Source organism: Calliphora vicina, chromosome 2 (genome assembly GCF_958450345.1).
Source record: "Calliphora vicina chromosome 2, idCalVici1.1, whole genome shotgun sequence".
Taxonomy (NCBI): domain Eukaryota; kingdom Metazoa; phylum Arthropoda; class Insecta; order Diptera; family Calliphoridae; genus Calliphora; species Calliphora vicina.
Window position 1 is genome coordinate 59,125,462 of NC_088781.1, and position 13,606 is coordinate 59,139,067.

At 30.7% G+C, this 13,606-nt stretch overlaps 1 protein-coding gene across 1 annotated transcript in view; it reads left to right on the top strand.

The window, feature by feature from the left end:
- The window catches only part of LOC135951392 (uncharacterized), a 63,423-nt gene that overhangs the window by 34,416 nt on the left and 15,401 nt on the right, over positions 1 to 13,606 (top strand). Inside the window, exon 2 of the mRNA XM_065501035.1 lies at positions 7,040 to 7,339. Within this exon, the coding sequence (XP_065357107.1) occupies positions 7,072 to 7,339 (268 nt within the window). The 5' untranslated portion in view covers positions 7,040 to 7,071. The remainder of the gene's footprint in view (positions 1 to 7,039; positions 7,340 to 13,606) is intronic.

The following is a 13,606-nucleotide window of genomic DNA, read 5'->3' on the forward strand; positions in this document are numbered from 1 at the left end:
AAAAACTTTGTTGACTTTTTTTTCCAAATTTTTAAATTTTTTATTTTAGCTCAAAAAAAGCTTGGGTCTATTCCTTTAAGACCTATTTGGTCTCTTAGTGGGATGCGAGTGGGATATCTATCAAATTAAATTTCTTGTAACTCAAGAAATACAATTTTTGAAAATTTTATGCCAAATCGAAATTTTTTTCCAATATGGGCCATTTTTTTAAACATTTTTTTTACTCAAAAGAAAGCTTAGGTCCATTCGATTTCAAAAGTTGGTTCACTTGACATGAAATGTTCCATATATAGATAGATGGCATTAGCGGTATAATGTAAAAATTTGATTTTTACACGCCCCACAGCCCACAGACCGAATATAAAAATTCTGACTTTACAGTATTACCCGCTGCAAATCCCGTTTTCAATAAATAAATACGGGAAATTGTCATTTTTGTGTGCCTTTTTTATGCATTTTGACATTCTACATGCCCGAATATCGCAAAGTGATGTTCAGCAAAGTTGTTAAGCTCAACTCCTGCTACAACATAGTTAATAAAGGAAAGCGGTATTTTTGGTTTTCCTAGAGTGGGGCTCTGGAAAATCAATTCTTTACATTTTTTGTAAGTTATCTAACAAAACTCAATTTAAATCCTCTTCAAACGAAATGGATTTTATCTCAGATGAGAAGCTCAAACAAAATGAAAATATTTCGATTGCTCAAAGGCTAAAAGATATTATTAATAAATGTAAAAAACCCAAATAACAGTAACGAAACCAAGTTATAATGTAGATTTGCAAAAGAAATAGATCACTCGGAAACAAAAGTCGTTCCAGAATGGCAAACGAAACCATAGATGCAATAGTATGCTTTTTAGTGTCTAATAAAAATTAATTGCTAAATAAAAAATTTACTTTCATTTGTAAAAACATAATTATGTACGTTTATTTCTTATAATTTTCGGGATTTTAGATTTCCCGAAAATCTTTTACCAAATCCCGATCCCCGGGATTTTCAAAAATCAGTCCCGTTTAGCATCTCTAGTCTGAAGCTTTTAATTTTTAGGCACAAATACCGAGCCAAATCATTTACCTCATGCAGTTCAAATCACTTATGAATTGTCTACAATTTCAAAATCTTCTGCGGAAATTCGATTTTCACCAGAATCCTATTTCCAAAAGGATGGACGATATAAACTGGATGAATGTACAATATTTTTTTTCGCTCAGAAAGCCGGAATTGTTTGCTTAATATTCAAGTACCAGCATAAAATATTAGTCAATTTAGGTAATATATAGTCTCATACATCCGCCTCAAGATGAATGACAAATGTTGCTAGTATGTATGTATATTTATTTACCTTAATAATTTATTTCATGCACCATGGCTACCTATTACGAACATACTGCTTACAAATGTTTACGTTTACCACGACCTTTGAAGTAGGGATTTATAAAATACAATAGACTAATTGACTTAATTAACATGTTGACATTAAGTGAGTAATTTACTATTTTTACATAGACTTCCATAGCAAAATGAAAAAAGTCAAAATATACTACACTTGCACACAAACTTACAATGTTAATGGAGTAGATAAAAAAAACAAGGGGAATAAGGTCAACTAAATGTAATTTTATGTTTCAGTTCTATTCCTATTTTATTTACTATGTCAAGCAGAAATAAACTAGAATAAAAGAGCTAAGCTGGAATGTAAAAAAAGCTAGAAATAAAAGCTTTACCACAGACGCCTTATGGTCTACAAAAATCCCCAAGGTAAAATCCAAAATTAATTTATAAAAACAACAAATTATATTAAAAAAATGAGCAACAACAACAGCAACAAAAAAGCAGTCAAGGTAATAAACAATCAACAGGCTGTTAAGACAACCTTGTGTCCTTTTTTGTAGATGTATGAATGTTTACAAAAAAAGGACAAACATTTTACCGGTTTTAATACCTGCATATAGTAAATAAAGAGAAAAGAAGAAAAGTTTGTTAGAAAGTAAACAGAGATAACAGAAATTCCAACTAATCATGACATTACCACCGCCATCACCACCAACATTAACACCATAACAAGGGTCAGGTGACTATACACTCTCTCACTCACCCACATACATTTATATATAGCCAAGGATGGACCATCCTTCCACCTTTAAGGAAGTAATTTTACGATTTACGTTTTTTTATTTTATGTTGCTCTTCCTTGTACCTTGTACATTATTCTTAACCGTCTATGGTAAAATCACTGACATGGGCTTCGTTTTTTATAGATGCTTAAATTACTTGGGGTTATTTGATCATTTACATTTTATCTTTACTCGTAATAAGTTAGAAAACAACAACAACTACAATATCTCGTAATAATAATATGCTTTTCTTATGCATTAGTACATATTTATGGCTAACATATATTTATTCTGTTTGCTGCCTGGCCATATTTCTCTTAACGGTGTTAAGAGTTTGGCATGCGATAAGACACTGTTTATTATGGCTTAGATGTCACAAGTATGTATTTATGTGTGTGTTTCACATACTTCCACAACTATTTATGGTGCTTTTTCAGAATTATAAAGTAATTTAATCAATTAGAATAATCTTTATAAACAAGGTAAATTTTAATTTAGATTTTATTTGCAAAATTTGTCGTTAATAAAAATGTAAATGTAAATGGAGAGCCGGTAAATGAACTATTTGTTTCAGTTCACCAACTCACTGTGGTTCCTAATCCCAAATTTATAAAATTATGAAAACTCGTGACCTCAGAATAAAGCTAAATCTATCTAAACAGAAAGAATTAAATTTCTGATTCAATCAAGAAATTCACCCAATCAGACAAAATATTGTTTGAATTAGGACCTATCACAAAATTTGTAAATTCAAACACAAAATTTTGCAAAAATTTAATTGAAAAAAAAACAATATTTTTTCAATTAAAACAAGTAAGAAAGTATGGTCGGTCAAGCCCGACCATATAATACCCTACACCAAGTAAATGAGTAAAAATATTTTTCTTTTAAAATATCAATAATTTATATTCATGAGTGATTTTCGGAAGTGGGCCTTATATGGGACCTATGACCAATTATGGACCGATCACCATGAAATTAGGTCGTGTGATTTATGTCTATATTAAATTTAACTATGTTGAATTTTGTGTGTATACCAACATTTTTAAGCGATTTATGCACGTTAAAGTGATTTTCGGAAGCGGGTCTATATGGGAGCTATGACTAATTATGGACCGATCGTAACACAATTTGGTGACATGAATTTTGTATATATAAAACTTATTTGGAGCGAAATTTGTGTAGATACATAGATAAATTAAACATTTATGACCGATAAAGTCCAATTTCGAGGGGACTTTGTATGGGGGCTAGGTGAAATAATGGACCGATTTTAGCCAGTTTCAATAGGCTTGGTCCTTGGGCCGAAAAAGTAATATGTACCAAATTTGATCGAAATATCTTCAAAATTGCGACCTGTACTCTGCGCACAAGGTTTACATGGACAGCCAGCCAGCCAGCCAACCAGACGGACGGACGGACGGACGGACATCGTTTAATCGACTCAGAAAGTGATTCTAAGTCGATCGGTATACTTTAAGGTGGGTGTTAGACTAATATTTTTGGGCGTTACAAACATCTGCACAAACGCATAACTACAAATAATAAAAGAAGATAGAAAAGTAAAGAAAAAAATATATACATATGAGGGTATGTCCGTACATAGTAGACACAATGTGTTAGCATTGTTAGAGAGGGTCAAAATTGAACAAACTTGGTGTTTTATCTCATCCATGTAACTTATTGCTTATTTTTCTTAGCAACATTTGTTTACATAGACATTTTTTTAATCTTTGAAAAAAAAATTTTTTTTTAAATTTTTTTAGCCAAATAAAAAACTATTTTCACTTTTTTTCAAAATGAGCTCCAAAAAAAGCTTAGGGGTTTTCCTTTAAGAGCTTTTTGGTCGCTTAGTGGGATGCAATTGGGATATACGATCGGGATGAAAGTTTAGTCCTATTGGATAGTAATTCAGACACAATTTTTCAACAAGATCGGTCAAGAATTTTCTGAGTTAAAGGGGGTCAAAATTTGACATTAGGCCAAGATGGTGTTTGTTCTCATCCATTTAACTTATTGCCTATTGTTCTTATCAAAATGAGTCCCAAATTATTTTTTTGAGCCCTCTCAATGAGAGAGTTCTTGACCGATCTTGCTGAAAAATTGTAAAATAGTTATTTCTAAATACCTTGAGTACACTAAATTTTGCCCGAATAGCACCCTTTTCATTTTACATAGTTTGGCTGAGAGTTAATTTCGAATATCTAGAGAATTGTAAAGCATTAAAATTTAGTATGAATTAATTGCTTATCATTGTACAAAGTTTAACTAGAAATTATATGGATCGGAACAGTGGACGTTGCACCTTGCATACTAGGTACATAGTCAATGTTGAATATCTGGATAACTAAAATTGCGAAATTCTTCAAACTTTGTCTGCAATTTTTTTATAATTTCACGTAATGCGGATGAAAATGGGCGGGTTATTAGTGGGCATGGAACCTCACATACAAAAAAATATCTGGTGAACTATATTAGAGAAATCCGTAAAACTTAGAAAGATTTTTTCGTTACCATGGTACGTAGTTGGCTGAAAATGTGCCGGATTGGAAAACAATAATTGTGAAAGTCTTTAAGCTTAGTACAGATGTATTCCTTACCACTGTACGAATTTTGAACCAACAAAGCGTCATATGCGGGAAGTTTTGCTTTACTTCTTTAATTTGAAAAAAAAGTTCCTCGAATGTACAGCGATTGCTCACCAAAGTTTATGGTGAATGTATTCAACGTGCGAGAGATTGTTTGTTCGATTCAGAAGTGGTGACTTTGACAAGGAAGATAAAGATCGCCCAGGCCACATGTTCCAATATCTGTTAAAAAACTATTTACAATGTAGTGGTTGGGAAGTTTTGCCACACCCGCTTTGTAGTCCAGACCGTGTCCCGTCCGAATACTATTTTTTGTATCAATGCAGAATGCTCTCTCTGGGATACGCTTCACTTTGGAACAGAGTATCCGATATTGGTTTGATTTCCTCTTGACCTCAAAAGATGAGCAGCTCTACCATACTTTTATTTGCATAGGAATATTTTTAAAAGATTTATCTACCTTGAAGTGATTTTCGGATGTTGTCCTCATATGAGAGCTATGTTCAATTATGGATCGATCCGTACTAAATTCTTAAAGGTGATTTATATTTATATACATTTTATTTGTGAAGGAATTTATGTGGATATCTGTATAATTTAGACATCTATGACAATAAAGTAAAATTTTGGAAGGACATTAATATGGGGGCTACACAGAAAAAACTATTTCTTAAAATGTTTCAATTCAAATATTTGTCACTTATTGAACTGGTTTAAATTATTTCATAATTGAATCAAGTATTCATGTGCTCAAAAACAAAATTTTCTGATATTTTCTATTGAATTTTGAGTTTTGAATTTGATAATTTTCATAATTGAATATATAATTTTCGTTATTGGTTGAACTTTAAATACAAAAATTATTGAATATATAATTTTCGTAATTGAAAACACATTTTTGTTATTTTTTGTTTTTTCAATTACGAAAATTATCTATTCAATAATTTTTGCATTTAAAGTTCAACCAATGACGAAAATTGTATATTCAGTTGTCAAAATGATCAAATTCAAAACTCAAAATTCAATAGAAAATATCAGAAAATTTTGTTTTTGAGCACATGAATACTTGATTCAATTATGAAATAATTGAAACCATTTCAATATGTGACAAATATTTAAATTGAAACGGTTTAAAAAATAGGTTTTTCTGTGTATTTACCACCATATTCATAAACAATTTTTAATCTATTAAGGTTTTATAAAGCAGAATATCCATATAAAATTTGATTTATAAATCTTTGATAAATTTAAAATTTATTTCTGAATAAGGCCTTAAATTTAAAAATATTTTTTAATTAAAGATCTATTAAATTTTCTTAATGGTATTAGCTATGATTTATGAAACAATTCCTTTAAAATTATGTACCTGTTGACAAAAGTGTGTAGCTGTGTACTTGGGTAATTTAATGTCCGCAATTGTAGTGTAATGAGATTTTTTTCTCCTCCTCTAACAAATTAATTGGGTTAAAATTGAATAGAATGAAACCGTATACTAAATATGATCTAAATTATGCAGGAACAAAATAATAAATGACTGCATTAAATGTTTCTTTGAGATGTTTTCAACTTTTATCTTCTACAAGGACAAATATACATACATAGATATGGATATGTAATCATATATAAGTCTATATTATATTCATGGAAATATCCTGGACAATTATTTAGTATGTGCATAATTACATATATGTAATGAAAGAATGTGGCAATACTTATACATATTAAAAACGTGTTAATTATTAAAGTCTAAAAACAGGAATTAAACTACAGGTCACAATTTTAACGAAAGTTTTATTTAAATTGGTAGTGAGACCTCGTTTTGTCCAAGGAAACAACCCAATTGAAACTATTTTAGTTTTCTTAGGTCTCAAACGAAAATCTATCTTTTACTGTTTTATATAGATGTATATATTTTAATTACGATTCATGTGAGGAAGCGAACCGGGTCATCTATATGTATCTATAGCATAAATACTCATGTCTTTAACACAATTTTGAATTTATTTACACATATAAAAGCAAAGTTTATGGCAAAAATCCACAACACCAGAAAGCTCGCTTTTTAAGAAACATAAATGTAAATTAAGTAATTACAGGATTAAAATCCTGTAAATTAATTAACAACAACCAAGAAAACCATGGAAAATAAATAGTACAACCCACATTACTTTTACGTGTAAATATGTATAATAGATGAGAAAATATGTTTTTAATTTTACGCGTTAAGTAAAGTTTGAGTGTAAAAAGTGTTTAAATAATTGAATAAGTAATAAATTCTTTATTTTTTTTTTGTTTTAATAAATATTTTTCACATTTTCTTTTCCACAATTTTTACAGCTGCTCATTACCATAAAAAATATAATAAAAATATGCAGTGCGATACGTTGGCGTTTTGGTTTTCCCTATTCATATCAGCCATATTGGTGTGTCCGAGTGCCGCCTTTATTGCAAACTCACCATCGGTTTCAACTGCAGCACGTTCAACGGCGGGTGGCAATGGTTTAAAGGATGCCACAGACATCTACTCGCTGGCCAGTGCACAATTGATGATGGATCAGGTGCCCAGTGGTAAAGTCTCATTTAAACCTCATGATTTGGAAGATGTTAATGTTAGGCCTGTCTATGATCCAGGTGATGGTGAGTTTTTAAACCCACAATTTATTTTATCAGAATTATTAAAACATGCAAGAGCTGAGTATTTATAGCATATTGATTAGAAATTTTAAAATTCCTTAAATAATACAGCATTCTGTTAAAAAAGAAAACTCATTTTATTACACGTTTCAAAATAACAACCAAAAGAGTCAATATGTTGACATCATAACTATTTAAACATATTTGTCATCATAAACACAAACATTTTTGTGACAACATTGTGTTCTTTGAAATAGCAAAAGAAAATTCCTTGGCCTACGGTTAAATAAATATTTATTGTAATACAATCGTGAAAACTAAATTTAATATGAAATTTGTTTATAAAAAGAGATGATATTAATTGCAGCAGATTTAAGGTTTGTAATAATCTCAGCTGATATCGACATACATGACTAAATATTTATTATTAGGGGGAGGGTACAATGCGTTTATGCCCAAATCAAATTACAGGTTGGAAATTTTAAGATTTGACATGTAACTACCTATAGGGCAAAGGACTAACGCTATTAAACATCTGTTCATAACTTAACGTCAATAAATGTCTGAAATATTCACAAAAATCGGCACAAATAGTTTTATGTATGCAATAAGAAATCAAACTTCAAAATATTGCATGGATTGGTTGATAAAAGAACATAGCATCCATATTAGCCCTACTCCCGTAATTAATTAAATGCTCATAGATACTTATACGTATCATGATTGTCCTTATCCGCCATATAAGGTCCACTTTCAATACAAATAAGTTAGGTATACCAAGAGCACTGAAAAACACAAGTTTTCTTTAAAATTTCAAAATAAATAGTGATTTTGTTCACGATTTTATTTAAAAATCAAGGAAAGTTACTTGGGCTTTAAATTGATTAATGATGCGTTTGTAATACAATTATGTCCCATTTAGACTACAACTAGAGTTTTTCTTTTCCCGCACTTTTTCATTTCCCGGGAAATTGGGATTCATTTTGAAATTTTCCGGGAATTCCAGCCTGGAACAAATTATTCAATTTTAAGAATGTAGACTTTATGGTTGCCAAATGGCCCGATTTTCGAGGGATTGTCCCGGTCGGTTTTCGTAATACCCACTTTTTCAGATTTTCTAAATCTAAAAATACTTATTTCATATCTAGTTTTAAGAGCATCATTATGTTGAATATGTATAAAAACAAATTTAAACAATTAAGTGGAACTGATATGTATGTATTTCCCGTGAGCAAATATTTATTCAGAAAAGAGTTCGTATACTTAACCAGTTATTTCTTAATGATCAATAGACTCTGAATAATTAAAAATCATCTTCTGGCTGGTTGTCCGTGACTGAAATACCCAAGAATTGGAGGCGTTACCCAATAAAGATAGTTGTCAAACTCAACAAGAGCTTGCGAAATCATTTAGAACTACTGAGTCAGCAATTTCGTTTGCAGGAAGCAGGATTCATCCAAAAGCAGTGAAATAAGAATTGATGCTGAGACACGTTGAAAGACGATTTTTTATATCTGAAATGCTGCAGTACCTGTTAGAAACCACTTAAAACAAAGTGGGTGGGAAGTTTTGCTTCATCCGCTTTATAGTCCAAACGTTGCCCCGTCCGACTTCTATTTCGATTGAAGCAGAACGTTCTCTCTGCAATACGCTTCACTTTGGAACAGAGTATCCGATATTGGCTTGATTCGTTCTTGGCCTCAAAAGATGTGCAGTTGAAAGATGCGCTGGCATCTAGGCGGCCCCTTCAGTTGAGCGGCACCATTATTGATAATGTTAACAGCTTCTGCAATCTCGACAGTATTATCAACAACAATGGAGGATCTGATGCTGATATCGAAAACCGTATCAAGTGTGCTCGCACGGTCGTTTGGTCTTCTAAGTCCTGTATGGAAGGCTAACCATATCACCAGAAGGACGAAAATCAGCATATTCAATTCCAACGTGAAGTCAACATTATTGTCAACATTCTTTTCTGGCATAATTGATGCCTTTATTTAGCTTTTTACCCTTTTCTGTGTTCTTTTCTAAAACAAATGTAGTTTTGTAAGGTTATAAAATGTTCTTTTCAAATAATGTTGCCCTAAAACCCTGAAGATATGCTACACGTTTCACCCTTAATTTTATCAAAGGGTTAGAAATGCAGCACTTTTTAAACAGCAAAGTAGTTTTACAACATTTAGAAGGTACATAAAAGAAAATTGCATAAATGGTAATGGTTTTTGTTCTATTGTGAACGTTAAAAATGTAAAACATTATGAGGGTATGGGTAACTTTTAATAAATTGTACAAAATATGTTGGCAAGACTTTATGTCAGAAAACGCCATAAGATGCCTGAGGAGAATTTTAAAAATATTTTGGCCAAATGTGTCCTGTGGACAACCACACCATGTCCCTCTGCGCATCGAAATATTGAGACGCAAGTGAAACTGGATAGGTCACACACTACATAAACCCGCAGATGACCTAACACGGGCAGCCATTGAGTGGAACCCACATGGTAACAGAAGAAGAGGAAGACCCACCCATACGTGGAGAAGACAGCTGGATTCTGAAGTAGCAATCACAAGGAAGTCCTGGAATGAAATCGAACTAAGTAATAGCTTGTAACAGATCTCATTGGAATATCTCATATATATATATGGGGGATTTCATGTCAAGTGAACCAACTTTTGAAATCGATGTCTTCCGATCGGGATGAAATTTGCACCAAGGTTAGCTCTATTGGATAGTAACTCAGACACAATTTTTCAACAACATCGGTCGAGAACTCTCTGAGTTATAGGGGGTAAAATTTTGACAATTTGGTCAAACAGGGGTTTTTTCTTATCCATGTAACTTATTACCTATTGTTCTTAGCAAAATGTGTTCCAAATAGTATAGATAGCTATTTCTTCGATCTTTCGAAAAAAAATATTTAAAAAAAAAAATAAAAAATTTTTAATATTTTTTTTCCGAAATCAAAAACTTTTTTGACTTTTTTTTAAAATACGCTATTTTTTTTTTTTTTTCTTAAAATAAAGTTTAGATATTTTCCTTGAACACCTACTTGGTCGCTTAGTGGGATGCGAGTGGGATATCTATCAAAATAAATATTTTGTAACTCAAAACATAAAATTTTTGACTTTTTTTGCAAAATCAAAAACTTTGTTGACTTTTTTTTTCAAAATGGACCCTTTTTTAATCTTTTTTTTTAGGTCAAACAAAAGCTTAGATATTATCCTTGAAGACCCTTTTGGTCGCTTAGTGGGATGCGAGTGGGATATCTATCAAAATAAATATTTTTTAACTCAAGACTTACAATTTTTGACTTTTTTTTTTGCAAATACGATTTTTTTTCCAAATGGGCCCTTTTTTAAATTTTTTTTTGTAGTCAAAAGAAAGCTTAGGTCCATTCCTTTAAGATATTTTTAGTCCCTTAGTGGGATGCGAGTAGGATATCTATCAAAATAAATATTTTGTAACGCAAGACATACAATTTTTTAATTTTTTTTTGCAAAATCAAAATTTTTTTCCAATATGGGCCCTTCTTTAATTTTTTTTTTGCTCAAAAGAAAGCCTAGGTCCATTCCTTTAAGATATTTTTAGTCCCTTAGTGGGATGCGAGTGGGATATCTATCAAAATAAATGTTTTAACACAAAAATTGTATGTCTTGAGTTACAAAACATTTATTTTGATATATATCCCACTCGCATCCCACTAAGCGATCAAAACCATCTTAAAGGAATAGGCCTAAGCTTTCTTTATAGCAAAAAAAAAAATTACAAAAAGGGCCCATTTTAAAAAAAAGTCAAAAAAGTTTTTGATTTTGCCAAAAAATCAAAAATTGTATATCTTGAGTTACAAAATATTTATTTTGATAGATATCCCACTCGTATCCCACTAAGGGACCTAAAATATCTTAAAGGAATGGACCTAAGCTTTCTTTTGACTAAAAAAAAATTTTTAAAAAAGGGCCCATTTTGAAAAAAAAATTCGAATTTGCAAAAAAAAAGTCAATAATTGAATGTCTTGAGTTACAACATTTTTATTTTAATAGATATCCTACTCACATCTTCCTAAGTGACAAAATAGGTCTTAAAGGAAAAGACCTAAGCTTTCTTTTGAGCAAAAAAAATTTTTAAAAAAAAGTCCCATATTGGAAAAAAATTTCGATTTTGCAAAAAAAAATTAAAAAATTTTATGTCTTGCGTTACAAAATATTTATTTTGATAGATATCCCACTCGCATCCCACTAAGGGACTAAAAATATCTTAAAGGAATGGACCTAGGCTTTCTTTTGAGCAAAAAAAAAAATTAAAAAAGGGCCCATATTGGAAAAAAATTTTGATTTTGCAAAAAAAAATTAAAAAATTGTATGTCTTGCGTTACAAAATATTTATTTTGATAGATATCCTACTCGCATCCCACTAAGGGACTAAAAATATCTTAAAGGAATGGACCTAAGCTTTCTTTTGACTACAAAAAAAATTTTAAAAAAAGGGCCCATATTGGAAAAAAATTTTGATTTTGCAAAAAAAAATTAAAAAATTGTAAGTCTTGAGTTAAAAAATATTTATTTTGATAGATATCCCACTCGCATCCCACTAAGCGACCAAAAGGGTCTTCAAGGATAATATCTAAGCTTTTGTTTGACCTAAAAAAAAGATTAAAAAAGGGTCCATTTTGAAAAAAAAAAGTCAACAAAGTTTTTGATTTTGCAAAAAAAGTCAAAAATTTTATGTTTTGAGTTACAAAATATTTATTTTGATAGATATCCCACTCGCATCCCACTAAGCGACCAAGTAGGTGTTCAAGGAAAATATCTAAACTTTATTTTAAGAAAAAAAAAAAATCAAAAAAAATAGCGTATTTTAAAAAAAAGTCAAAAAAGTTTTTGATTTCGGAAAAAAAATATTAAAAATTTTTTTTTTTTTTTTAAATATTTTTTTTCGAAAGATCGAAGAAATAGCTATCTATACTATTTGGAACACATTTTGCTAAGAACAATAGGTAATAAGTTACATGGATAAGAAAAAACCCCTGTTTGACCAAATTGTCAAAATTTTACCCCCTATAACTCAGAGAGTTCTCGACCGATGTTGTTGAAAAATTGTGTCTGAGTTACTATCCAATAGAGCTAACCTTGGTGCAAATTTCATCCCGATCGGAAGACATCGATTTCAAAAGTTGGTTCACTTGACATGAAATCCCCCATATATATGATATCCCACTTGTATAAAGTTCATTTGAATGTAAGATAATATTCACTAAAAATTAAATGTCTATAAAAACGCCAAAATCGTTTGTGACAGAACACCAAAATTTTTTCACCCACTCAGACATTAACAATTTTACTATTTTATATTATTCAAACAGCTAATATCATATGGTCATACATATGTAGATACCTTTAACATTCTTACATTTCAAATATACTAAAGTATCTAAAAGTATCAATATTAATTTAAATAATACCATCAATATAACTTGTTGTTAAATCCTTTTTAACCAAACAAAAAAAAACACAAAAAGAAATGTAACAAATTCTTAAGGATTTATTTTGAATAAACCAAATACAAATCTCAAACATTATTGGAATAAAACATTGCCATAGACCTGATAAAGATTTACACATATCCATACTCATGCACAGTGGCAGAGAGACACACTTAAACTGTTTAACAATTCATATTAAAATTAAACTAATACAAACACCACAAATACTAAAACAGACAGACAGACTGACACACCAACAAGCTCAGATCTATACAATAACAGGCAATGTCAAGCATATTAACAATGACCTGCCAAAATAAATCGTATACAATAAATTTAATATGTAGGTATGTGTTTAGGTATATCTGTGTGTGTAGTCCTTTAAATGTAGTAGATAACAACACCCCCACACATCACTGGATCAGTGAAATGGAAATAAAAAGTTTCCTCTCTCTACATGGTCCTTTAAAAGACAAGAAACCATGTAATACAAGTTAATCAAAACAAAAAAAGCTAAAGATTGTGTTGAAGAGCAAGCACCACACAAAACTCAAACACATGCAGGCTCATATATGCAAGGATATTTAAGAAATTCATATAAACTTGATGGACAGACAGACAGACAGACACACTCACCCAGCAAACATAAAGTCAAACGCTTTATGTGAAACACAGGTATCTGAGAATGCTGAACCAGAGGACTTTCAGATACCAGGGGGTCGATTCTGGTTCTGTGAAACGGTGAAATGAAAAGTTTTTTAATATTTTCATAGATTTTCTGATTCTTAAC